This window comes from Lontra canadensis, unplaced genomic scaffold, assembly GCF_010015895.1.
Source record: "Lontra canadensis isolate GAN:19392208 unplaced genomic scaffold, GSC_riverotter_1.0 scaffold9, whole genome shotgun sequence".
Classification (NCBI taxonomy): Eukaryota; Metazoa; Chordata; class Mammalia; order Carnivora; family Mustelidae; genus Lontra; species Lontra canadensis.
In genome coordinates, this window is record NW_022631003.1 from 25508709 (window position 1) to 25536578 (window position 27870).

A 27870-nucleotide genomic window follows, 5' to 3' on the forward strand; every position below is an offset into this window, starting at 1 on the left:
AAATAATATGTATCCTATATACATGTGCATATATCTGATTTTTATCATTGAAATTCACTCCCTAGAAGTCTGTGTCAGTATTCACATCACTGGCTTGTTATTGTGTTTGGGTCTTGTGTGAATACTTCCTTCTTTTATTTTGATGCTTCCAGCCCTGTGGCTTGGAAAACTGGATAACTAAGGTTACATAGTGCCTTTTTGAAGCAGCGTGGCATAGTCTATATGTTTATAGACTTTAAAAGCGTGTTTTCACCCCTCAGAGGACTTTAGCTGTATTGACTGTATTCTAGTATCTTCAGTTGTCAAAAACTGATACTCAGTGAAAAAAATTTTTCTGGTCAATGTGACAGTTTTGTACTTCATTGCCCCCCCCCTTTTTTAAATAAATTTGTATTCCAAAAAATGATATTTCTTGTTATCCAAACTATCAGTAAGTCAAAGTTCTATTAGAATCTTGTCAAAACCAATATGATCTCATTTTCTAGAACTTAGGAAATTAGAATACTTCCCATTTCTTTTTTCTTCTCCCTTAAAATTTTTTTTTAACTTGAGTTTTGTGAGTTTCTATTTTGTTCTGTTTTCTATTTTTCAGTCCCTTGTGACCAGCAGTAATGCAAGGCAAAGCTTATTGAAGAGATGTGAAATAGTGCACTTAAGTCTGAGAAATTGAATTTTTTCTCTCTCTGTTTCATCAAAGGCCACAGATGTTGCAAAATTTGGGAGAGTCAAACAGATCATACTAAATATTCTCAAAATTTGATCCACTGCAATTCTCACTTTTTAAAATATGTAATTAGTGGAATTTACAACTTTTTTTTCCCCCTATATATGGGTTCTTTTTCCTGAAAGACTGAATCAGCAGGAATTCAGCGTGCACAGATTCAGAAAGAACTTTGGAGAATTCAGGATGTCATGGAAGGACTGAGTAAACACAAACAGCAAAGAGGCACCACAGAAACAGGTGAATCAGCTTTTCGCAGTAATTGACCATAATCTGATGTCTGAGTGGAATGACACGAGGCACCTGGCTGACTCAGGCAGAACAGCTTTGCAACTCTTGATCTTGGGGTTGTGAGTTCAAGCCCCGTGTTGGATGTAGAGATTATTCTACAGTAAATAAGTAAACTTTTTAAATAAATAAGCAAACAAAAAGTGAGTAAATGGAATGACACATAGAATTGGATTTCTTTTTGTTATTTGAATGGATTTTTGGCATCAGAAAACAGGCACTCATGTAACATTGAACCAGTACACACATTTATAAAACAAAAAAGCAAAAGTTCACAACAAAAATTACTGTTTTTTGTGTATAATTATACACACACATAACGTTTTGCTTTTATGAATTTTTCCCCCATAACAAAAAATGGAATCATTGTATACTTATTTTTCAGCAATTGGTTTTGGCTCCTGAACAGTACAGTGCAATAATAACTGTGTAAGAATCCATTGTATAGATGGACTCTAATGTATCCATTTCTCTGTTGTTGGACATGTAGGTTGTTTCCAGGTTTGGGGTTTGTTTGTTATTTTCTGTCATAAACCATGCTGTAATTGTATATATTAGTGTGTGTATGTGTGTTATTGTATATATAACTAAATGCACATGCTAGTTCTTATGTATCACAAGAAGCTGGAAATGAGCACACATCTTTCATTTTGATAGTCACAGCCACATTGCCCTCCTAAAAAATTGTACTGAATTATGCTTCTATCAGTAGTGCTTCAGAAAACCTATTTCCTGGTACTCTTATTTAAACATATATTTTAATTTGTATTTCAATTTGTATTTTTAAATGTAATTGGTTTCAAATTCTGAAAACATTAATAAAAAAAGGGATTAGAAACTGAAGGCTTCATTTCAAATAAATGAAATGGGGGCGCCTGGCTAGCACAGTCAAAGGAGCATGTGACTCTTGACCTCAGGGTTATGAGTTCAAGCCCCCCTTTGGGTGTAGAGATTACTTAAAAATGAAGTCTTTAAAAATAAAATAAGTGAAATGAAATGATTTCTTTTTTTGTAGATTTAAATTGTTTCGTATAAGTAGTTAATATTTTATAATTTTTTTTAACAGGTATGGCAGGGTCAAAGCCTTTCTCAACAGTTAAGTACAAAAATGAGGTAAGTTTGGATTGTCCGTCTCTAAATTATTTTAAATGTATAACACATGAATTAGAATTTGTCTTCTCTTCATAACAAAAATGTTTCCTAAATATATTTAAGGTATTGTTTTAATCTTGAAATTTCTCTAATTCAGTAATTTGATACTTCTAACAAATGTGGTTTTTCTTCCCTTAATGCAAAAAAAAAAAAAAAATGGAATCACTACTTTTCATCTGTGTTAGAACTTTAACATTGTCATACTTTTTCTAATATATTTGAATATTTATCATTGTTTCTTATTCTTCATAAAATTTGTAGGATGATTGATGGATAAGTTGGCTGTGTGTCATGCATACCATTAGAGAAATTACAACTACAAAGAGATACTGTCAACCTGATGGAAAGCATCCGTGGTCTTGAATTTTGTATTAAAACCAATCAGAAAGAAATGTTTATTTGGTCTATTAAAATTACAAAAAAAATAGTAAAATTTTTAAATTAATTATTTTCTTCTATTTTTAAAGTGAAATAACAGTAGTTTCATACATCTGTTTTGATGCTAAGCTTCAGATGAAAGCTAACCTGTGTGTTACGGGAAAAAAAAATTAGATAAGGCCAGATTTAAGATCCAGTTACTGGCTATCATACTTTGCATTTTTTATCTTACTGTTCAATATGAGACTTTTGGCTTGGCAGTATCCCTTTAATTACCTTAAAGTGAATTTAAGTTAACTTACCATTGCAAAGAATTTAGATATACTTAATTCAATGTGCTTATCTAAATAAGGTGACTATTCTACAATCTTTAGGAAGAGGAAGTAGTCCCACCTCGTCCTCCACTTCCTCGGTCCTATGACTTTACAGAGCAGCCTCCCATAATCCCCCCTCTGCCCAGTGATAGCAGCTCCTTGCTCTGTTATAGCAGGGGCCCAGTCCATCTGCCTGAAGAAAAGAAGATTCATCAAGTTCAAGGATATCCAAGAAATGGATCTCACTGTGTAAGTGGCTTCAGTAGCCACAGAATAATCAATCATATACCTGATTTTTAAAGTTAATTTATTTTACACTCAAACGTGTTTTTTTTTTTTATCATAACCCCACTTTTAGCCAATGTTTTTTCTATCTGTTTGTTTATATATAGTTATCATTTGTGTTTTTCCTGTTTTGGTTCTACCATTCTCTTTTTTTTTTATTTTTTTACAATTTTAATATTTCATAATTTCGTATTTTTAATAAATGTTTTTGTAAAGTGGTTAATAATACCATTTCAGGATATTAGAGGCAAAATATCTTTGGATCAGAAAGAAGTGAGAATGAAAAAAGATTGCTGCTAGGAATGATAAAAGGGTTAGGATATGGGCACTTCCACCTAGGAAAATTATCAGAGGATGTGGACATTGCCAAGGAGAGATGTTACCCATGGAAGCTGGAAATAAGAGGTTTGGGGTTAAACAAATAAATGTAAAATGTGGTAAGCCAAAAGAGAATGAAAGGGATAAGGAATAGGGCTAATTGAATTAATATGATGTAATTATTTTCAGACTTCAGATGTGCTGTGATAAAAATGCTCTAATGACTTTGTCCCTAATCAGAATATTCTTAACTTGGAAACTGAAACTTTTGCTGGTTAAACATATTTCAGATATTTTTTTGTTATATATCGGTTGTGCCTGTACCCAAGATAGCTGACAGAGGCTTTTAATTTTCAGGGTTTGATTTAAGGCTTTAGAGGTAAACATTATAAAAGAAACTTGTACCAGTTTTTTGTTTTTTGTTTTTTGTTTTGAAATTGCACATGTTCCTTTCAAGGGTCCAGATTATAGACTCTACAAGAGTGAACCTGAGTTAACAACAGTGGCAGAAGTTGATGAATCTAATGGAGAAGAAAAATCAGAACCTGTTTCAGAAATAGAAACTTCCGTAAAAGGTCAGCATTTGGAGATACGTTCTATCTCCTGTGTTTTCTAGACATTTTAACAATAATAAAATCAGTGTTGGCCCAGTACATATATAAGTCCACAATCCCTAATCTGAAACCTTTGGAATCCGATGAGCTTCTGAATTCAGAAGTTTCAGGTATTAGGAAGGTAACATGACCCATAAACCATACATTACACATCATCTCAGCTAGGCAGGAGGCCACATCCCCTTCTGAAATAAATTAATATTTCTGGAATATTCACCTAAAGAGGAATAAAGACTAAAAAGCGTCATATCAGTCCAGGTTAGGTTTTAACTGAGAAATAAGTACATTCCAGACTTTTTTTTTTTAAGATTTTATTTATTTATTTGACAGACAGAGATCACAAGTAGGCAGAGAGGCAGGCAGAGAGAGAGGAGGAAGCAGGCTCCCCGCAGAGCAGAGAGCCCGACTCGGGGCTCGATCCCAGGACCCTGAGATCATGACCTGAGCTAAAGGCAGAGGCTTTAACCCACTGAGCCACCCAGGTGCCCCCATACATTCCAGACTTTTAAAAAGCTTTCCATTTCCTGAGATTTTGGGGTAGGGACATTTTGGTTTTCTTCAAAACCAAACTTACTCACAATTGTACAAAAAGATTAAGGGCCAAGGGGCACCCTACTGGCTCCTTTGGTAGAGCATGTGACTCTTGATCTTAGGGTCATGAGTTGGAGCCCCACATTGGGTATAGAGTTTATTTAACCAAAAAAAAGTAAATAAACAAATTCCATAACATAGTACTCTTATTGGGTGTACTCTGACTTTTTTAAGCTTATTTATATAATTATTTTTAGTAATCTCTACACACAACATGGGAGTTCAACCCTAAGGTCAAGATTTGCACACTATTCCAACTAACCCAGGCTGGCACCCCTGATTTTTTTTTTTTTTTTTTTTAAATACTGATAATTCTTTAGGGTTGTAAAGAAAAAGGACAGAGGGGGCTGTAGTCAAGAATAAAAAGATAGAAAAGGCCAAATACAGTGCAATGATTGAGTCTTGTTTGGATTGTGGTTTGTTTGCTTTAAAGTCAGTTAATTAACATATAATCTATTATTAGTTTCAGAGGTGGAGGTCAGTGATTCATCAGTCTCATGTAATACTGTGCTTATTACATCACATGCCCTCCTTAATGTCCATCACCCAGTTGCCCCATCCCCCACCCTCTCCCCTCCAGCAACCCTCAGTTTGTTTCCTGTGATTAAGAGTCTCTTATGGTTTGTCTCCCTCTCTGATTTCATCTTATTTTTTCCTCTCTTCCCCCTATGATCCTCTGTTTTCTTTAATTTCCACATGAGTAAGATCATATAACTGTCTTTTTCTGATTGACTTATTTTGCTCACCGTAATACCCTCTAGTTCTATCCATGTTGTTGCAAATGGTAATATTTCTTTTTTTTTTTCTTTTTTTTTTTATGGCTGAGTAATAGTCCATTGCAAGTACACACACACACACACAAACACACACACAAAACATCTTCTTTATCCATTCATTTGTCCATGGCAATCTGGACTCTTTCCATAGTTTGGCTGTTGTGGGCATTGCTGCTATAAACATTGGGGTGCAGGTACCCCTTCAGATCACTACATTTGTATCCTTTGGATAGTAGTGCAATTGCTAGGTCATAGGGTAATTCTATTTTTAATTTTTTGAAGAACCTCCATGCTGTTTTCCAGAATAGCTACACCAGCTTGCATTCCCACCAGCAGTGTAAGAGGGTTTCCCTTTCTCTACATATTCCCCAACATTTGTTGTTTCCTGAGTTGTTAATTTTAGCCATTTTGACTGGTGTGAGATGGTATCTTACTGTGGTTTTGATTTGTATTTCCCTATGCCAGGTGATGTGGAATATTTTTTTATGTGTCTGTTGGCCGTTTTTATGTCTTCTTTGGAGAAATGTGTGTTCATGTCTTCTGCCCATTTCTTGACTGGATTATTTGTTTTTTGGGTGTTGAGTTTGATAAGTTCTTTATAAATCTCAGATCCCACCCTTTTATCTGATAAGACATTTGCAAATATCTTGTTCTATATGTTGTTTTTTGGTTTAGTTGACTGTTTCCTTGCTGTGCAAGAGCTTTTTATCTCAATTAAGTCCCAGTAGTTCATTTTTGCTTTTGTTTCCCTGACCTTTGGAGATAATGTCTTGCAGCCCAGGTCACAGACATTGCTGCCTGTGTTCTCCTCTAGAATTTTGGTGGAGTTCTTTGAAAAAAGTGGATGGTATTTTGATAGGGATTGCATTGAATGTTTAGGTTGCTCTAGGTAGCATAGACATTTTAACAATATTTGTTCTTCCAATCCATGAGCATGGAATGTTTTTCCATTTGTGTCTTCCTCAATTCCTTTTATAAGTGTTCTGCAGTTATTAGAGTACAGATCCTTTACCTCTTTGGTTAGATTTATTCCTAGGTATCTTATGGTTTGGGGTGCAATTGTAAATGGGATCAATTCCTTAAATTCTCATTTTTCTGTCTCATTGTTAGTGTATAGAGATGCGATGTGCATTGATTTTGTATCCTGCTATGTTGCTGAATTCCTGTACAAGTTCTAGCAATTTGGGGGTGGAATCTTTTGGGTTTCCCACATAGAGTTATCATGTTATTTGTGAAGAGTAAAAGTTTGACTTTTTTGCTTATTCAAATGCCTTTCATTTCTTTTTGTTGTCTGATTGCTGAGGCTAGGACTTCTAGTAGTATTTGACAATGATAGTGAATTTAGTATATTCTTTTACCTGTAAGGTCACTGTTTCTGTAGATTGTCTCTGTTCCTTTCTGGTCTGTTACTTTTGGGCTCTCTTTCTCCTTAAAGAATCCCCTTCAATATTTCTTGCAGGGCTGGTTTAGTAATCACAAATTCTTTTAATTTCTGTTTGTCCTGGAAGCTTTCTCACTTAAATCTCCTTCTATTTTGAATAACATTCTTGCTAGATATAGTATTCTTGGCTGCACATTTTTCTCATTTAGCACCCTAACAAAGATGGTCTTTATCTTGACTGAAATGATTATACAGATATATGCCTATGCAGCTATGGACAAGAATGCATTTATCAAACCTCATCAGTTGTACACTTAAGATCTGTACATTTTAGTTATACATTTTGCCTCAGTAAAACTAGAAAGGAGCAGTAAAGACAAAAACTGGAAAGTTTGAGGCACCTGGCTGGCTCAGCCGGTTAAGCGTCTGTCTTCGGCTCAGGTCATGATTTCAGGGTCCTGGGGTTGAGTTCCACATCGGGCTCTCTGCTCAGCAGGGAGTCTGCTTCTCCCTCTGCCCCTTCCCCTGCCACCCTCGCTTGGTACACGTGCATGCTCTCTCTCTCTCTCTTTCTCTCAAAAATAAATAAAGTATTTTTTTTAAAAGCAAAATCTGGAAAGTTTGTCACTTACATCATTTGAGAGTCCTGTAACATTTCATGTAGAAAGAAAGTGGTCAGATATAGAAAATCTTAAGAAGCAAAGAACTAAAATATTTATAGCAATAGCATATAAAACAGGAGCAAACTTATTGGTATTAATATGTTCTAAAGTCCTTGTATTGCTCCAGAGGATGATAGTGGTCATGATTACCTTTGTACTTTAATAAGTTAAGGGTGCATGCTTAAGGATAAGATAAAAGAAATAGACTGTATAATTTCTAAACTAGTAGGGAAGCAAACTGAAGAATCCAAGAGAAGAAAAAGAAAAAACAGAGGAAGTGGGGAAAATAGAAAACAAAAAATAGATGGCAGAAATAAATCTAAATACATGAGTAATTATAACAAATATAATTAGACTAAATGCTTCATTTGAAAGAAAAACGTTGTCAAACTGGATTAAAAATAAAGTATAGCTATATTGTGTTTATAAAAACATCTAAAACGTAAGGCAACTAAAAAATTAAATGTAATGTTGAGTGAAAATATCACATTGTAGAAAGATACATAACATATAGCTCCACATATGTGTACGTTAAAAATATGCAAAACTGTAATAGTATTTTTCTTTTGTAGGAATTCAAATATTACAGAACTATAAAAAAAGGGGGGGAGATAAACGCATAATTCGGCAGTTAATTACTTCAGAGGAGAGACAGATAAGCAAAGGGGATTAGGGAGTGTTTTAAGGTCATGATATTCCTATGTGATGACCAGATGGGTAGGTCATTCTTTATGTTTGCACATATTTATACTTATTCCTTTTAATCTTCTCTGTTTAATAAAAACAGTTAAGAGGAAAGTCTCTTTCATTTATCCAATCAATAGTTTTGTAGTAAGTGCTAAATAAAAATTTAGGTCGTGTATAAGTTAATGAAATATCAAGCACATAGCCATGATTTGAAGAAACTTTTAAAGCAGAGATTCACAACAGGCCACCTACAAACCAGATCTTTATTCTTCTCCTTGTTGATGAATGCACAATACAAAGCCAAGATTTAAAAACAAAACAAACAAACAAAAAAAGAATCAGGGAGTATACCCCACTTGAGCAGCCACTTTACAAGACTAAGACCATATATTCGGGCGCCTGAGTGGCTCAGTTGGTTAAACGACTGCCTTCGGCTCGTCATGAACCCGGAGTCCTAGGATTGAGTCCCACATCGGGCTCCCTGCTCAGCAAGGAGTCTGATTCTCCCTCTGAACTTCTCCCCTCTCATGCTCTCTCTCTGTCTCTCTATCAAATAAATAAATAAAATCTTTTTTAAAAAAAGACAGTGTATTCATATAGGTAATTTTGCAATTCAAACAAAGAGAAAGCATATATTATCCCAGTTAGTGGTCCATTTTGAAAAGCCCCACTTTAAGTCACGTGGCAGAAATTATGCTATAATTGATCTGCATACTTAAGATAATTTAGTTAGATGAGAGCTTTTAAGTTAAAACTAGGGGTGCAAAACTGGCTCAGTTGAAAAAGCATGCAACTCTCCATCTCAGGATCGTGACTTCAAGCCCCATGTTGAATACAGAGATTACTAAAAATAAAAAATAAAAAACCAAACACCTAAATTTTAAAAGGCAAATTTCTAAGATTTTATTTATTTACTTGACAGACAGAGATCACAAGTAGGCAGAGAGAGAGAGGGGGGAAGCAGGGTCCCTGCTAAGCAGATGAGATGAAGGCAGAGGCTTAACCCACTGAATTTTGAATTGCAAAATTACCTATATTATGTACCAGTTCAGCTCTTCATATTCTTAAATTATACAATCGTATAATATTTGTAGAGTTCATAAACAATATTAAAGCCTAAGCTGTAGATTGTTTGGTATATAAATTAAAGGAGTCCTGAATGATAGACCTACCATTTGTCTTTGGGGGAGAACCTAGACTTCCTTTTTCCTTTTTCTGCTTAGTTGATGTAACTGTAAATGAGGCCAAAGAGAGTGGTGTTTTTCTCTTTTTTTTTTTTCCTAAGAAAACCATTGAGATTTTAACAATTTGTTCTCTTACAAATGTCCTCAGTGGTTATTAGTGCATATATTCGACTTAAATAAGATGACTACGATATAAATGCATTCATTTTTTTTAAGATTTTATTTATTTATTTGACAAAGACAAAGCAAGAGAGGGAACACAAGCAGGGGAGTAGGAGGAGAGGGAGACCCGGGCTTCCTGCTGAGCAGGGAACCTGATGCAGGTCTTGATCCCAGGACCCCAGGATTATGACCTCAGCTGAAGGCAGATGCTTAACAACTGAGCCACCCAGGCACCCCAAATGCATACATTTTATATGTTAACTTATTTTTAGCTTTTATTTTTGTTGTGTTAATGATTTTGTGTTATGTGTTTTATTTTCAATGGTGTGTGTTCATTTTAGAAATTTTTAAAATTACAAAAGAGAAAGTAGCAGTGATAGATAGTTCTAGTTACAGTGATATATATATAGTGATATAGTTACCTATAGGTAACTATTGATAACGTTGTTAGTGGACTCTTTTTTTTTTTTTTTTAAGATTTATTTATTTATTAATTTGACAGAGATCACAAGGAGGCTGAGAGGCAGGCAGAGAGATGGGAGGGGGAAGCAGGCTCCCTGTGGAGCAGAGAGCCAGATGCCTGATGCCGAGCTCGATCCCAGGACCCCTGGAACATGACCTGAGCCAAAGGCAGAGGCTTTAACCCACTGAGCCACCCAGGCGCCCTTAGTGGACTCTCTTTTGAGACAGTGCAGTGTGACTGAAAAGAGACCGCATGGAAATTAAGGACATTTAGGTCAATCACTTAACCTTTCTGGGCCCTGTCTTTCCTGATCTTTAATATGTGAGAGGATTAAGGTCTTTTCAGTCTCTGAAAATGTTGTGAATGGAAAGAAGGCTAACTGGGAAACTCCAGCCATGCTGCTGCTTGAGCTCTCTGGACTGAGGAAGGAAGTTAATGCAGATACTGCACTTCCTTCACCTTCTTTCCTTCAGAAGGTTGTTGTGAGGATATATGGTTCCTTGTGTATTCCTAGTTTCATAATGACAATTTTTGATGTCATCTATTAATCTGTAGAACTTTAGACAGAGTACATTAATGGAAGGCTACTACAGTTTCTCTGGTTCTTCTCAAGCAATAAATTTGCTCTATAGAGCCCCTAGCTGGCTCAGTCAGTAGAGTATGTGGACTCTTGATCTCAGGGTTGTAAGTTCAAGCCCCACTGGGTATAGAGATTACTTAGAAATAAAATCTTTTAAAAAATAAACAAATGAAAATAAATTTGCCGTCTTTTCTGAGAGAGAGGGAGAGAGCACATGCACACTTAACAGGGGGAGGAGTTGCAGAGGAAGAGGGAGAATCTTGGGCAGCACAGAGCTCATGATGCTGAGATCATGACCTGAGGAGAAATCAGGAGTTGGATGCTTAACTGAGTCACCCAGGCACTCCAATAAATTTGCCTTTTGATTTTAAAAGCCTCAGAGGAATGGCTGGGTGGCTCAGTTGGTTAAGCATCCAGCTCTTGATCTCTGCTCAGGTCTTGATCTCAAGGTTGGGAGCTCAAGCCCTGCTCTGGGCTCCACACTAGGCATGGGACCTACTTAAAAATAAAATAAATAAAATAAAAGCTTCAGAAATTGAGTATGTCAGAAGAGTTATGTTGTATAAAAGATGTTTTGTAGAACTTACTACTATTTTAATTTTTAGGTTCCCACTTTCCTGTTGGAGTAGTTCCTCCCAGAACAAAATCACCAACACCTGAATCTTCGACAATAGCCTCCTATGTAACCTTAAGGAAAACTAAGAAGATGATGGATTCAAGAACGGTATTTAACTAGAAGTTAATTTCTAGAAGGATTCTTAAGCCTATATATTGCTTTCTCACACATAATTTCCTTTTTAGTGTTTCACCAAAATTTTTTTTAGATACTCTAAGAAAACTTAGTCTTAATTTTTTTTTTTTTTTTAAGTACATTCAGGAAATTAGCACCTAGGGGACAGACCTACTCAATACCTAATCTAGGTTTGTTTTGATCAGCCTTGAGATGAGGTCCACGGTTTGTGGAATCTGTTCTCATATAGCTGCCTTTTATTACATCTCTTGACACCTCTAAGAATTTCTTTGATGAGACTGATAGACATGTCCTGCAGTCAGCCAAGGTAATGGATTTCCAAGCTACCCTGAGTTTGGAGAGCCTTTTAGCTGTGGTAGATTTGGAGTTGGCCAGTCCTCTGGTGCCAGCTGAGAAATGTGAATTGAGATTGGGGAATTGAATGGAGATTAGGAAATAAATTCCATATTTCACATATTCATCTGAGATCCACTGAATTCAGTCTGCTGTAAACCAGTCTAATCTTGGTCATTTGGGGAAGATTATCAAGGTATTTAACTCCTTTTCACCAGGTAATCTTAGGAATTTAGGATGCAAAAGAATTTTTTTAAGTGGTGTTTTGTTTTTTAAGATTTTATTTATTTATTTATTTACTTATTATAAGATTTTTTTAAGATTTTATTTATTTATTTGATGGAGACGGAGATCACAAGCAGAGGGAGAGGGAGAAGCAGGCTCCCTGCAGAGCAGGGGAAGCCCAATACGAGACTCGATCCCAGGACCACAACCAAGCCAAAGGCAGTGGCCCAACACACTGAGCCACCCAGGCGCCCCTTGTTTTGGTTTGGGTTTTTTTTTTGTTTTTTGTTTTTTGTTTTTGAGAGAGAGCGAGAGATAGCATAAAGCAGAAGTGGGGCTGGGGCAGGGGGAGGGGGACGGGCAGAGGGAGAGAGAGAAGCAGGCTCTCTGCTGAGCGGGGAGCCCAATGCAGGGCTCAGTCCCAGGATCCTGGGATCATTACTTGAGCCAAAGGCAGACCCTTAACCAACTGAGCCACCCAGGCACCCTAGAAATTTTTTTTTAAGATTTTATTTCTTTGGCGCCTGGGTGGTTCAGTGGGTTAAGCCTCTGCCTTCAGCTCAGGTTATGGTCTCAGGATCCTGGGATCGAGCCCCGTGTCTGGCCCTCTGCTCGGTGGGGAGCCTGCTTCCCCCTCTCTCTTTTCTTGCCTCTCTGCCTGCTTGGGATCTCTCTATCAAATAAGTAAATAAATTTTTTTAAAAAAAGATTTTATTTCTTTATCTTAGAGAGCACGAGCCTGGGTGGGGCAGAGGGAGAGAGGGACAGAGACTCAAGCAGACTCTAGGCTGAGTACAGAGTCCAACATGGGGCTTGATCTCTGAGATCATGACGAGCCGAAATCAAGAGCCAGATGCTCAACCAAGTGAGCCACCCAGGTGCCCCAAAACTTTTACTTTCATTTTTATAAATTCTCTACTTACTTGGTATAAGGTAATTTGGTACTTTGAAGCTGTAAGAATGGAAAGTACTACAAATGATAAGATTTATGGTTATTGATGAAAGATATTAAAGTACAGCTACAAAGTATATGCCCAAAACATCTGACAAATTTATATACAAGAAATATAATATTTAACTAACATAAAGACCTAGAAAGATAATTATTATAGAATAAAAATTAATGAATTTCTATACATCATTACCATTAATGGTCATGGTTTTATAATAGTATTATTTGTTCATAGTTAGGCATTTTTTTACAGATTGAAAGGGTATTTTCTTTGGAAATTGTAATGCTAAAATAAATAAACAGAAAAGGATTTTTAAAATGCATGTCATGGGGTGCCTGCGGCTCAGTCATTAAGTGTCTTCCTTCAGCTCAGGTCATGATCCCATGGTCCTGGGATCAAGCCCCACATCAGGCTCCCTGCTTGGTGGGAAGCCTGCTTCTCTCTCTTCCACTTCCCCTGCTTGTGTTCCCTCTCTCGCTGTGTCTCTCTCTGTCGAACAAATAAATAAAATCTTTTTTTTTTTAAAAGTGCATGTCAGGGGCGCCTGGGTGGCTCAGTTGGTTAAGCAACTGCCTTCAGCTCAGGTCATGATCCTGGAGTCCTAGGATCGAGTCCCACATCGGGCTCCCAGCTCCACAGAGAGTCTGCTTTCCCTCTGACCTTCTCCTCGCTCATGCTCTCTCGGTCTCTCTCTCTCAAATAAATAAATAAAAATAAAATATTTTTTTAAAAATAATAAATAAAAAATTAAAAGTGCATGTCAAAAAGGGCACCCAGCTGGCTCAAGTCGGTAGAGAAAGCAACTCCTGATCTCAGGGCTGTGAGTTCAAGCCCCATGTTGGGTATAGAGATTACTTAAAAATAAAATCTTTAAAAATAGTAATAATAAAATTTAAAATAAAAATGCTTATTGAGGGATGCCTGGCTGGTTCGGTTAGTAGAAAATGCAACTCTTTTTTTTTTTTTAAGATTTATTTATTTGACAGAGAGAGATCACAAGTAGGCAGAGAGGCAGGCAGAGAGAGAGAAAGGAGGAACAGGCTCCCGCTGAGCAGAGAGCCCGACTCGGGACTTGATCTCAGGACCCTGAGATCATGACCTGAGCCAAAGGTAGAGGCTTAACCCACTGAGCCACCCAGGCACCCAAAAATGCAACTCTTGATCTTGAAGTCGTCAGTTCAAGCCCCATATCGGGTGTGGAGCTTATATTGAAAAAATTAAAATGTGTGTTGAGATAAGAAAGATATTAGGAGATTTATATGCTATAACTATCTTTTTTTTAGTACATAACTATCTTAAATAGTAGAAGAAAAACTTCTACATAAACAAATACAGGTGAGAAAAGTATGGAAGACTACAGTTACATAATATTGGTATAGAAAGGACCTTTATGAACAAAATCAGTGCCAGATTAAAATACTTGGACTATAACAGACAAGTTCCATAATGTATGAGAAATGAATATGTCAGTTATTTTTAAGATTTCTTTATGGAAAATGACAATATTTGGCATTTAGAAACAGTAAATTTTTTACAATATAACAACTTGAAAAAAGGAAGCTGCAGTGTCACAACATTTTTGCATAAACGTAAAAAAGCGAGGAAGTCTGCTTGTTTGTAGTTACTAAAAATAAAAGGATAAAATAAGAAACTTAATGAAATCCAAAATGAAAGGGATGCTGTAGTAGCTAATTCCCAGTCTGTATTTAAAATTTGCTTTTTTTTAAATGGTTTTTTTGGTTTGTTTGATGTTTTGTTTTCCAAAGCAAATGTGGCTTTTGCTAAAACACATTAAGGCTTTTCATTTTTCCTCTTCCTTTTAGTTTTTACTTGAGCTCTTTAGGATATTTATTCTAGGGGCACCTGGGTGGCTTAGTCATTAAGTGTCTGCCTTCGGCTCATCAGGCTCCCTGCTCAGCAGAGAGACTGCTTCTCCCTCTCCCTCTGCCCTTTCTTGTATTCCCCTTCTGTGTGCCTCTCTCTCTCTTTGTCAAATAAATTCATTAAATTAATTTTAAAAAAATAAAAAAGATATTTATTTTATGCAATTGAAAATGGCTCTAGTTGGGATGCCTGGGGTGGCTCAGTTAGCTAAGCATCTGTTCTGCTCAGGTCATGATCTCAGGGTCCTGGGATCAAGCTCTGTGTGGGGCTCCTTGCTCAGTGGGAAGTCAGCTTCTCCCTCTGCCCCTCCCCCCTGCTTGTGCTCTCTCTCTCTCTCTCTCTCTCAAATAAATAAAATCTTCTAAAAAGAAAGAAAGAAAGAGAAGATGGTTCTAGTGCTAGAGCTCCTGCCCTGCAAGCATTTTTCAGATTGCAGGAGAGAGAGAAAAGATCTTAAAGGGTTTGCTGACAAACTGCTCACTTCCACCCTGGGTTTTTTTGAGAGCAAGCAACCTCACCAGTGTCTCATGGTCAGTCCCCACCAACTCAGACCAGAGACATAAACCTATGGATTCTATGCCATAGGTTCTAGCATATGTTTAATATTTAAATGTTCTATCATATAAAATAAGCTAAAATTTGCTTATGACTAACACTAAAGTTCTTATTTGGCATTTTATACCAATATTGTTTTACATCTTTAATAAGAAGGTAAGAAGGATTGCTTATTTAATGTGACAAATATTTTTAAACCCTTCAGTAAACCATAAAATGAGTCATATATATATACATATATATATATATAGTATTCAAATAAAACCATCTGATTTATGGAAAATAATATTTTTATAGTTCTGTTATTATCGTAAACTAAGGATTTTTCTCTACAGCTCTTTTCACAGTAAATGTGTGATTTAAAACATCACATTTTCATTAAAATAAATCTCTGGGACGTCTGGCTGTCTAGTTGGTAGAGCTTGTGACTCTTGATCTCGGGGTTTAAAGTTCATTCACCATGTTGGGTATAGAGATTACTTAAAGATAAAATCTTGGGGCACCTGGGGGGCTCAGTGGGTAAAGCCTCTGCCTTCAGCTCAGGTCATGATCTCAGGGTCCTGGGGTCGAGCCCCGCGTCGGGCTCTCTGCTCAGCGGGGAGCCTGCTTCCCTTCCTCTCTCTCTGCTTGCCCCTCTGCCTACTTGTAATCTCTGTCACATGGATAAATAAAATCTTTAAAAAAAAAAAAAAGATAAAATCTTGAGGAGAAATTTTTTTTAAGATTTTATTTATTTACTCCACAGATTACAAGTAGCAGAGAGGCAGGCAGAGAGAGAGGAGGAAGCAGGCTCCCCGCTGAGCAGAGAGCCCCATGTGGGGCTCGATCCCAGGACTCTGAGATCATGACCTGAGCCGAAGGCAGAGGCTTTAACCCACTGAGCCACCCAGGCGCCCCTTGAGGAGAAATTTTTAAAAAATAAAGTAAATCTCTCATATTTAGAAGCTGTACCCCTTCCTAGTTTGAGTTTTATACAGTTTCCTGTTGCAATGACCACACATCACCAGTTACTCCTGAAGGATAAAACAGTTTGCACTTTCAACTTTGAGAAGAAAATAAATGCATTTTAGAACCATTTTTTATTCCAACATACTTTTCAAAAGCTATTCTGCATTCCTGTTTTCCTATGTCTATTTTTAATTTAAAGGAACGGCCGAGAAGTGCAGTGGAACAACTCTGTTTGGCGGAAAGTACCCGACCTAGGATGACTGTGGAAGAGCAAATGGAAAGAATAAGGAGACATCAGCAAGCATGCTTGAGGGAAAAGAAAAAAGGATTAAATGTTATTGGTGCTTTAGACCAGTCACCCTTACAGAGTCCTTCAGGTTTAAGGGATAATCCATTCAGGATTACCCAGGTAGATCTATTGCATTTAATCATTCTTCTGTGTAAATCTAATACCACTTGAATCAGGATAATGGATTTACGTGATTGATGGGTTTTCAAAAATGTCTACAGTATGGTTATTTTATATTACTTAATTCCCATAAAAATAAGCTAAGACAGCTTAGTAAAATGGAAATAACCCTAAGTTCAAAAAATCAGAGCTCTAGTACTTGTTGGATGTCCTCCTACCAGTTGTGGACTCCATCTTCCCTGCTGTTATTCCGATGATGATACAGCCCATCCCATCTACTTCACAGAGATACTAAGAAGATAAAAGTGCTTTCCACAAATGTGAAATGCCAAGATAGTCCCCAGTTCCCCCTCCAATAAAATGTGTATTACTCTCTGTCCTAATTTAACATGACCTAAATTATAGCGGGAGAGAACTTCTAAATAAAAGTCCTAAGTCTACTATTCATCGCATTCCAACGCCACCTTGTAAAGTGACGCCATTCCATTTCTTATGATTTGTTTGTTACCCCGATTCATGAATACAGAGATAAAAGACATGGGAAACTTTTTCAGTAGCTTCAGTCTGGTCTGTCCGTGTTAGCAAACATGCATCAGCTAAGTGTTTTTCTGTCCTCCTGGAAATCCCCTTTCCATCTGATCAAGAGCTGGTAGGCATTGCTACTAAAGACCCAGCAGATTAACAGTTGAATAATTACACATTCTCCAAATTACAAAATGGATGCTTTAAAGAGAGAAAAAAAATGTGTGGAATACTGATATGTATATTTTTTTTCCCTCCGTTGGTTTTCATGAAGAGACCTCCTTGTGAGTGAGGATCAGCCTTTTTTTCAAAATTAACAGGTGCTATCTAAAAACTGTACGTGGCTTCGTAGTATGAATCTCTGCTATATGTCTTTTGGACAGACTCGAAGAAGGGATGATAACGTTAAGGAAATGGATACAGTCATTAGAGAAAATGATATGAAGCCAAACCATGAAACTCCTGCAGCAGAAATTGTTCGACTGAAAGAAGCTGAACCTCAAAATACGGATTTCAACAAAGAGGTAGAGAGATTATTTTAGAACAGATATTGCACGGGGTAGATTTTTGAAGATTAGCTCAAACAATAAGGTTGAAAATAATTGTTTCATTTCATCATAGAGACCATGAGTCTAAGTGAAATTGATAGGTTTTGTTTAACCTGAGTGATGTATTTCAGCACATCAGAAAAATGGGTTAATTGGACATTTAAAACATAATCAAGGCTAGAATAAATTACTGTTAACCCCAATTAAAGAATCTTATATCCCAGAGCTGCTGGCTATTAGCAATGTGTATCACCCCTCCAGGCAAATAACTTTTTGTATCCCGTACTAAGAATGTTAATATTTTTCATATACTTGAATCTAAAGATGTATTTCAGTAACTATTTGACTGGACATCATTTTTTAACAAACTTTTATTTTTTAATCATTTTTCTTCTTACTCTGTAGTTTAAAAAAACTGAGGACATTTTTTCTAAAACCCTTTTCAAACCTGAACCAAATGGAGTAAGTTCAGAGGAAGTGATGGATAAAGAGGGAAACAAGGAGAAAATGTCTGAGGATGTTCCATACAGGTAATGATTAGGGAAAGTGATAAAGGAATCGCTCCCAAAATTATATAACACTTAAGGATGGTGTCAGAAAGTCTTGGATTCCCGTCCCAGCTTAGCAACTCGAGCAACTTACATAACCTCCCTAAACTGCAGGTTCCTTACCTATAAAACTGGGGTAATAATAGTATCTATATCACAAATGTGTTATGATGATTAAATAAGAAAACACAGGTATAGCACTTAACCACTATGCTTATTAGCACCTAGGAATTTGGTAAGGACTTTTAAAAAACCTACCAAAACATGCATGTGCTGTATCAAAGTCAGGCCCTCAGCACTGGCTGCATAATGGATCAAATAGACACTGATCAGAATTCCAAGGTGTCTGGTGTGTTCCAAAAGCCACTGTGATTGGCTGTCTATTTTTTAGCTGTGCTTCTTAACTGGCTTTCTTATGTGTATGTCCTCAGTCTCACCCTTCATTAGAAAAATTACCAGAGCTGGAAAGAGAATTGCTGGGATTTAACGTTTTTCAGAATGCCTTTATTTCTTCAATGAATAGCAAGCTTGAGTTTGAAAAACTTTTAGCAATCACTGACAAGAGGAAAACTGGCTGTTTTGTTAATAGGTGTAGATTAAAACTCATCTAGTATGTTAACAATCTGCGAGTTTCAAGACCCAACAACAACAAAAAACAGTTCGCCACTTTGGACAATGCTAAGGAATTGACTTCTTATTCCAAAACCTGGTACATAAAGGCAAAGAATCAAGTGTTTATCTTGTCTTTCCCAAATAAACTGCAACCAAAAAGTTTTTGAGGTGATATTTTTCATTATAGAAGAATTTCATTCAATAAGGAAAGAAAGAGAATATCATTGTTTTGCTAACCCTAAGGAAATAAAGGATTTGAATAATATTCCTCCATGGCCAGAAAAGCAGAAAATCTGTCAGGGCAGTTTATAATAAGTAAATCCAGAAACCTTGAACTCACTGATCTTTTTTAACATCACGGAAAGAAACAACCTGTTCGGGCAGTAGTGCACGAACCCCACCTAATGAAATAATTACCTTTCCCCAAAAATCCTTAATCTGATCAAGCACTCAGAGTCCTTTTCAGATTATTAAAAATAAAAGGAATATAATCCGCAAAATACAGAATGTGGTAAACTCTGTAGGATGGAGAAACCAAGTTGTTTCATATAAGTGGCAAAGAATAAAAAGGATGTGTGGGGTGGGGTATTTTAGATTAAAGTTAACTTTAAGAGACTTGTCAGGCAAATACAATACACAGACTTCAGATCTGCTGGAAACCAATAACTCTAAAATGCTGTTATGAGGCAATCAAGAAAATTTGAGTACTGACTGGATATTTGATGACATTAAGCTATTATAAATACAAACTGAAATATTTACAGATCAGATGGTATGTCTGGAATCTGCTTATAATTTGGGGAATGGGAGACTGGGAGTTAGGTGAAACAATATTGGTAAAATATGGATTACCTGAGTGCAGAGGTTTCATGTATCATTTGCTCTCATTTTTTATGTTTAAAGATTTCTTTTAGGGAGAAGAAAAGTGATTCATTCCAAGCAAAGTGTTAGCAGTTACTAATTATAAATGGTGGCATCTTTTGTATATGGTTAAACATTTTCATAATGACGAATTGGGAGAAAAAATTTTATTGTAGTCTGTTAATACCAAGTTTTAAAATACCAGTCTATTTCTGTTAGCCCTCAGGATGAGACGCAGATCACAAATCATAAAACAGAAAGTCACCCTGAAGAAAATATAAAGGACAATATTCATGAACAGGAAGAAACTGTTGCTTCTTATGAACAAACTCCCGAGGCTTCTAGAGGAAATCAAACGATGGCAGGTAGCTACTATACATTCCGTACTTTTCTCACTGCGGTGCCCTCTGAACCTCTGAATTTACTTTCGCCTCTACATGCCCCTTCAGGAAAGATGTGACTGGGAAGGATGGAAGGTCAACCTCAGCCTAGATCCACAGTCTGTCCTGGCTTGGGGATCACTTCCTTCTCTCTCTCTCAATCTCTCTTCATCTTTTTTTTTTTTTTTTTAAGATTTTATTTATTTATTTGATAGACAGAGATCACAAGTAGACGGAGAGTCAGGCAGAGAGAGAGAGGGAAGCAGGCTTCCTGCTGAGCAGAGAGCCCGACGAGGGACTCGATCCCAGGACCCTGAGATCACGACCTGAGCTGAAGGCAGCGGCTTAACCCACTGATCCACCCAGGCGCCCCAATCTCTCTTCATCTTAACCTTAACTCGTATACCATAAATTTTTTCTACTAAGATGTTCCAGAACTTGGAAAACGTACCTGTTTCTCTGAGGCTGGATTCTCAGAATAGTCACAAACCTACCACTTTGGGAACTGCAGAAGATTGAACACCTAAACTAGTGGAATGGGTTTGTTTAGCTGATGCTATAATGCACATCTGGGTTTTTCTTTGAGAGAAGATCAGGATCCATAGCACGTCAGAAGGTAGGGCTCCTGGGTGGCTCAGTTAACAACTGACCCTTGATCGTGATCTTAGGGTTGTGAGATCAAGGGTTGTGAAACTGAGCCTCCTGTCAGGCTCCACGCTGGCACTGGAGCCGGCTTAAGATTCTCCTTCTCTGTCTGCCCCTCCTCTCAGCCCCCCGCCCTCTCTAAAAACAATAATCAATTAAAAAATAAAATAATAAAAATGTCTGTGCTACTTTCAGGGATTTTGTTTGTTTGTTTGTTTTTACAGATTTGATTTTTTTTTCCTTTATGATATTTGGCAAGGGATGCCAAATATGGGGAATCATACAGCCAGTGCACGTTATCCGCATTGCTTCTCATAGTCCATAAGCCAAAACCATTCTTAATAATCCTCCATCCTGGGGCCCTGGGTGGCTCAATCAGTTGGGCGTCATGACCCCAGGGTCCTGGCATGGCGCCCCACTCGGGATCCCCACTCAACAGGGAGCCTGCTTCTCCCCCTGCTCATGCATGCTCTCTCTCTTGCTGTCTCTTAAATAAATAAAATCTTTAAAAAAAAAAAATAGTAATCCTCCTTCCTTTCGCCCTCCTCCCCATCATTTTGCTGAAGGGCAAATACAGTGAAATTCAGTTATTTGGGACTGTTCTTAGGAAGGACGTGGGATTCTGGCAGTATTCTCTATATCTTATATATATATATATATATATAACATGCAGATCTATGTGATAAGTCATGTTTCCTTGTAACAGATAGAAAGCACTGTCCTGTCTTTTGCCACTATCATTTATAAGGCATTTTTTTTAGGCATTTTTATAAGGCACGGGAATTTTTTTAATTGTCACTGACCACTTTGTTTCTGTTTTGGCGTGTCTGCATAAAGTGTGTGGAGTATTAACATCACAACATTTAAACTGTTGATGGTATTTAGCTTCATGAACTATAAAGGCCTTTAAAAGTGAGACCCAAGAGCGCCTGGCTGGTTCAGTTGGTAGAACATGAGACTCTCGATCTAAGGGTTGTGAGTTCAGGCCCCATGTTAGGCAGAGCTTACTTTTTTAAAAATAATTAATTTTTTAAAAAGTGAGACCCACCAGGAGTGATTCATAGATGGACACCTAAAAATTAACCTCAAAGCCAGAAAAAGGGGGTAGATGACAACAAGCATTTTCTTTTCCAATTTTGTTGAGGTATAATTGACTTATAACATTGTATGCAGTGTTTAAGGTATAGGAGGAAGAAGAATTATTAAATAGTCTTCAAGAGACACTTTGTGCTAAGTAATCAGTTGTCAATTTAGAAAATAGCAGAACCCAGATAGAACTTTAATTCCCTCCTGAAATATGTCCTTATTTTATGGGATCACAACATCAGGATTTCCTTCTGCAGATGTGTCCTAAAGATGTTTACCTTCTCGCATTCTCTCCGTGTGTTTTAGCGAAAAGTCTGTCCCCATCTCCTGAGTCCTCGGCATCGCCGGTTCCAGCCACTCAGCCGCAGCTCACGGAAGGGTCCCATTTCATGTGTGTGTAGCCTCAGAAAAAGTACGTCAGTTCCTTTTGCATTTGTGCTTGAACTTCAGAGTTTTTAACTTGAGTTTTATTCACTCGGTTCGGTGAACAAAAACAGATTAATTCTGGACTGTGTGTTAGGGATCCTTGGCAGAGCAAGGAGGCTGTGTATTTGAGCCTTGGGCAGTAAGTCAGATCTCCAGCCTCAGCCCTTCTAGTGATTTGCTGCGGGACAGCGTTTTCTGTGTCTCCGATTTCATCGTCCATAAAAACAGCCAAACGAAGAGGGGATGGCCTGTGCCAAGAGAAACCTCACGGTGTTCTGCAGCTGTGCTCCCACATAGCATTCCTTTCCATCGTCGGATCTGAGAGTTCTGTGGCAGCGATTATGAGTTGATCAAGTAATGTTTTCTACGGTTCGTGCAGCATGTCTCCCGCAGGGGGAGTCTCTTAATTATTTTAAAGGACAAAGGAGTGTTTGTGGCTCGGCCAACTACATGGAATATCAAAATCATTAAGATCTATCAGAAATTTTTTTAAATAATTAATTTTTTTAAGTAAGTAAGGTCACTACTGAAAAAAGCTGTGTTGGGAGCAGGGGGAAAGAGGAAACCTTACTTGAACATTGTTCCTTAGACCATAGTTTAAGAACTGAGCGTAATTTCCTTAGATCTTATAACAATTTTATAGACAAATGCTAAATTTTACTTGCAGTTTTGTACTTATAGGTATATACGCTTTTTTACTTTTCAAGAAAACTGAGATATGGAGCTGTTTATGCTTTTTTCTGCATTTTCTTATACCATCCACCAGACCTAGTAATATTGTATGCTTTAGGGTTAACACCAGTTTCTATTGAACAATTACAAGCAGCAGAAATACATAGAGATATTACAAACCTTATTGCTAACATGTTCTTTGACTTTTAGATTCTCAAGATAAATTAGTACAAATACTAAATTGACTTAAGTTTACCCAGCAGTGCTTATTTTCTAGAGTCTTCTTCCATTCATACCTTTTTGTAGCAACTATAACCTGCGTCCTTTTGTTCATCCAGAAGGATTTATGTCTGTTCTGTCATATTTGTAACTTTTATTTGAGATTATGTCTACATACAGCCTAGAAGAGGCCTTTGTTGGTTGTCATTTGGTATTTATGCAGGACTGACATCCTTTGTAGAGTTACAAACAACCTGTTTGTTACTGTCTTACCTATGTCTCGCCTCTGTCACTCATGCCTTTAAACTTTTAACTTACTATGTCTTGAAGTGACAGTTGCCGCTAGTGACAGAATCATACCAGAATAGGAATAGTCAGCATATTTATTTGATTCCTCTTGTGCAAAGAGTTGATAGATGGCCTCTGTCCATCTTAGTGAAGAAGTGTACATTAAAATCCAGTCTCGTTATCTTTTGGTTCAATAAACAGGTTACCATTCTTTGTACACAGACCAATGATAATAAAGAATGCCGTCTGACAGTAAAGAGTATATACAGTTAAAGCTCAAGTACATTTCCAGGTTCCTTGACTTGTTATTCTTGGATTTTGTTTCATTTTGCTTTCACCCTTAAGAGCCAGTGGCATTCCATACTGGAATGGGGTCCAGTTATTGCCGGCTGTTTTCTAGGCTTCTGGCCCGCAGCCATGGTGAACAGCTAGTGGCCCTCAAACCGGCATTTCTTTATGTCTTCTCACTGTGTGTTTATCACCTCGCTGACTGCGTGGTTCTGGCAGGGCTTGGGAAACGTTTATAAACGACGCTGCTCTGTGGGCAGCTTAACCTATTACTACATATTTTAGCAAAGTTACGCAAATCTTTGCTCATTCTGTTGATATTCAGCTGCAAATTTGACTACTTTTTTTTATTCTGAATTGTGTTACTTAATTACATTCTTGCTTTGTGAATTAAACCTATGAAATGACAAGAAAATATCCTTCCATTGTATTATGTCTTCGGATTTTCATGGCCATGATCGTCAGTTCCATTGTTACAAAACATCGCCCTCAGTTACTTTAGGAAATGGTCACTCATTAGCTTTGCAGGTGTCAAAGTAATTTTCCCTGTCTTTATTTTTCAGCTATACTGACTTCTGTTGAAACCATTCAAAGCTAAGGACATGGACCTTCAGCAATGTGAGAAGATATTGTACAGTATATTTTAAATCTATGAAATTCATAGTTCTGATGCTTTTGGCCACAGAGCATCATTTTATCACTTCTGGAAAATGTTTATTCCAAACAGCTTTAATGGCTCATATGTACACTCCATAATCTCAAGGTGGTTGTTCTGACACCAGCTTGCTGCTATGATTTCAGAGCACATAAGTAAAGGTGCTTTTTTAATGTGCGGTCTACAGCCAGAGCTTACTTAGTTGCTGATTTCCAGATTTTGATGTTTCTAAAGTTTAGGTGGATTTATATTTCTTTTTGCTTTTTCAGTACAAAAATTTAGTTATTATTTCCAATGAAGCTTGTTTTCCTTTTTTTTTCCTTCCCATTTTGGCTACTGCAATGCTTTGTTTCACACTTGATTTGTAAAAATTTTATATATATATTTAAGATGTGCCATTTTATTATTGCTAAGTGAAGTATGTCCTGTTTTCTGCTATAATTATTTCTTAGTCAGATTGCAGTGTCAGCGGTTACTGCCACACTCTTGTCAGCTTAAATACAAATGTTACCGCTTACTCTTTCTTAAAAATACAATTTAAAATGTAGGCATTTTGAAGTACTGGGCTTATATTTCAATTGGGATAGATGTGTACAGCAATAAGCAGGTTTTCAAATCCAGTACTTAGTTTGTGTACAAATGTAATTATGTTCATTGTGTATATACTATACAATGAGCACATGTAAGTATTAAAGGCTACTTACTATTGTTTAAATGCAAATGTTCATATCTCATTTCTTTTTTATCATGTTAAATAAATGTTGATGTTCTTAAATCACTTGTGTTAGAATTTTTGCTCTTCCCATCTAAAGTGGAAAGTCTGTGGGGTGCCTGGCTGGCTCAGTCAGTAGAGCATGTGACTCTTGATCTCAGGGTTGTGGGTTCAAGCCCCACATTGAGTGTAGAGATTACTTGAGAAAAAAGAATCTTTAAAAAATCAATCGAATTAAATGGGAGGTCTGAGACTTAAGGGACTTCTCAGTGAAACGATAGTCTATTAATCTTACTATTGGAGACAACATCATAAAAAGACCTTTTCCGCCACCCAGTTCGTCTCCCATGTGAGAGCTCAAGGAACTTGAGGCGCAGGGAGATAAATTGACTGGGCCATAGTCATGTTATATTTAATGACAGAATTTGGACCAGAACATAGTTGTTTTTTTTTTTTGTTTTGTTTTGTTTTTGGGTTGTTTTTTTTGTTGTTGTTGTTGTTGTTTTTTTTTTTTTTTCACATTTCCTCAGAGGCCATCAGCTGAACACCACTAGGCAGGTTTCATTTTGTGAAATTTTCTACACTTATTTCTGTTTGTTTCTATGTTGTGGAAACTAGCTTCAAACATCTGCTTTCTCCACACTCGGTGGATTGGGCTTGAAGAGGGCTGTGTAGAGCAGAGGGTTATTTCTCTGACAGGGGGAACTAGAAACTGTTTCATCATCAGAAGTAGGACCCTCAGAGATCATTTTCTCTTACAATACATTCTTCGCAGATGTTCACGCTCTTCAGAATCAATTACATTTCTTCCTCTATAACCTTTTGTTCATGCTATATATTGTTCCCAGAGTACAAGGAAATTTGATGCTTTTGGATTCCCATATGAAATGGCTGAAACTGAATTGGCAATGGTCAGTCTTTTTTTTTTTCCCATGCTATAGTAAAGAGGATTTAAGTTTAATTCAAAATGCAGATACATAAAAATTTATCAGCTCCAAACAGAAACAAAATGAAATGCAAATAGATACAGTCTGTGTTGTAGGAGGTGAATGAGAAGAGAGGTTAAGATGGAAGGAGAGTGTTCAGCTCTCTGTATCATAAACGCGTTTACACATACTGCCTTTCTCTGAAGACATCATGCCAAATTCTTCCAAAGGAAGTAGGCTACAGATTATTATTTCCCTCTAGTCACCATAACTGTCATTGTTACCGATCTTCGAGTCAGGGTGCTAGGGGAAAATGACTGTTGTTATTTGGTTTTTCCTTGGGTTTTTTTGGTGAGGCTTTTCATGTCTGTTGTGTAGGTGTGGTGTGTGTTGCTCTGGCTTTATTAAACACAACATTTTTTTTTAACTATTTCAAGATGGAAGAATGCCCCATACTGGAATGAATACCTGGAAGCCTAGGGAGTTTGGAAAAAACAGTGTAGAGTTGTTGTAACTCATGTCAGCATTTCAGGAAGCCCGATGCAAACCATGTCCTTGTAAACAATACAGCAAAAGGGACTGTTCTCCAGAACTGTGAACTAGATCAGTACTCTCTATCTCACCTAACACTCAGCTTACTCAGCTCCTGCTGTCTTACTGGAGAGGTGCGCAGAAGTAAGGAGGGCAGCAGAGAAGCCGGAAAGGCTGTTACTCCAAATGCAGGATTGTTATGGGTGCCACCTTTCCAGCATGGAAGCAAGCTCCAAAGTTTAATGGGTGTCCCTGCTGGGTTGATTACTCAGACATCATGCCCAAGTCCCGAAAGTTGACAGTCTGGGGTGCCTTGGTGGCTCAGTCGTTAACTGTCTCCTTTCAGCTCAGGTCATGATCCCCAGGGTCCTGGAATCCAGTCCCACGTCAGGCTCCTTGCTCAGCAGGAAGCCTGCTTCTCCCTCTGCCACTCCCCCTTCTTGTACTTTCTTTCTCTTCTCTCTCTCTCAACTAAATAAATAAAATCTTCAAAAAAAAAAAAAATGTCATCCTCTGATGGTGGTCAAAAATTAAACATAATCATAAACAAGCAATCTGCAAACTTCTTTGTTTGCATATCCGCAAAAGTTTTTGTTTTTTTTTTTAAGAGTTTATTTATTCATTTGACAGAGATCACAGGTAGGCAGAGAGGCAGGCAGAGAGAGGAGGAAGCAGGCTCCCCACTGAGCAGAGAGCCCGATGCAAGGGCTCAATCCCAGGACTCTGGGACCATGACCTGAGCCAAAGGCAGAGGCTTTAACCCACTGAGCCACCCAGGCGCCCTCGCAAAAGTATTTTTAAAAATTATGTTTCCCTTTGCACATTACAAATTTGACATCTTTAGTTTTTCAGAAGTTGAGACAGTTGAAAAGAGGATGCAGTTTTTAACATACAATCAATTTAACTATGAAACTTTTTTTAAGATTTTTATTTATTTGAGAGAGAGCGACAGACAGAGAAGGAGCGGGGAGGGACCAGAGGGAGAAGCAGACTCCCTGCTGAGCAGAGAGCTCTATCCCAGGATCCTGGGGTCATGACCTGAGCTGAAGGCGGACACTTAACTGACTGAGCCATCCAGGCACCTCTGAGGTGGATTTCTGAAGCAGGAGATGGAATAGGAGCTTGCTCTGTCTTCTCCATGCACCAACCTCCTGTACTGCAGTACCTCCAGACACTGTGCACCCCCTCCGGGACCAAAACAAACAAAGATCAAAAAGAATAAAAGATGCAAACAACCTTTTTTTTCTTTTTCTTTTTAAGTAATCTCTACACCCAATGTGCAGCTTGAACTCAAAACCCCAAGATTAAGAGTCCCATGCTTTACCCACTGAGCCAGC

The 27870-nt window shown here is 37.5% G+C and overlaps 1 protein-coding gene across 13 annotated transcripts in view; it reads left to right on the forward strand.

The window, feature by feature from the left end:
* PLEKHA5 (pleckstrin homology domain containing A5) overlaps positions 1-25139 on the forward strand; it is a 229737-nt gene extending 204598 nt beyond the window's left edge. For 9 of the 13 annotated variants that reach the window (XM_032855096.1, XM_032855098.1, XM_032855099.1 and 6 more), the window contains 11 exons: positions 850-961; positions 2076-2122; positions 2914-3102; positions 3914-4031; positions 11162-11280; positions 16405-16614; positions 17520-17660; positions 18090-18214; positions 19925-20070; positions 22123-22228; positions 24273-25139. In XM_032855096.1, the coding sequence (XP_032710987.1) occupies positions 850-961; positions 2076-2122; positions 2914-3102; positions 3914-4031; positions 11162-11280; positions 16405-16614; positions 17520-17660; positions 18090-18214; positions 19925-20070; positions 22123-22217 (1302 nt within the window). In that variant the 3' untranslated portion in view covers positions 22218-22228; positions 24273-25139. The remainder of the gene's footprint in view (positions 1-849; positions 962-2075; positions 2123-2913; positions 3103-3913; positions 4032-11161; positions 11281-16404; positions 16615-17519; positions 17661-18089; positions 18215-19924; positions 20071-22122; positions 22229-24272) is intronic. The other 4 variants (XM_032855101.1, XM_032855104.1, XM_032855107.1 and 1 more) reach the window with 1 other exon arrangement.
* Positions 25140-27870: the final 2731 nt, after the last annotated feature.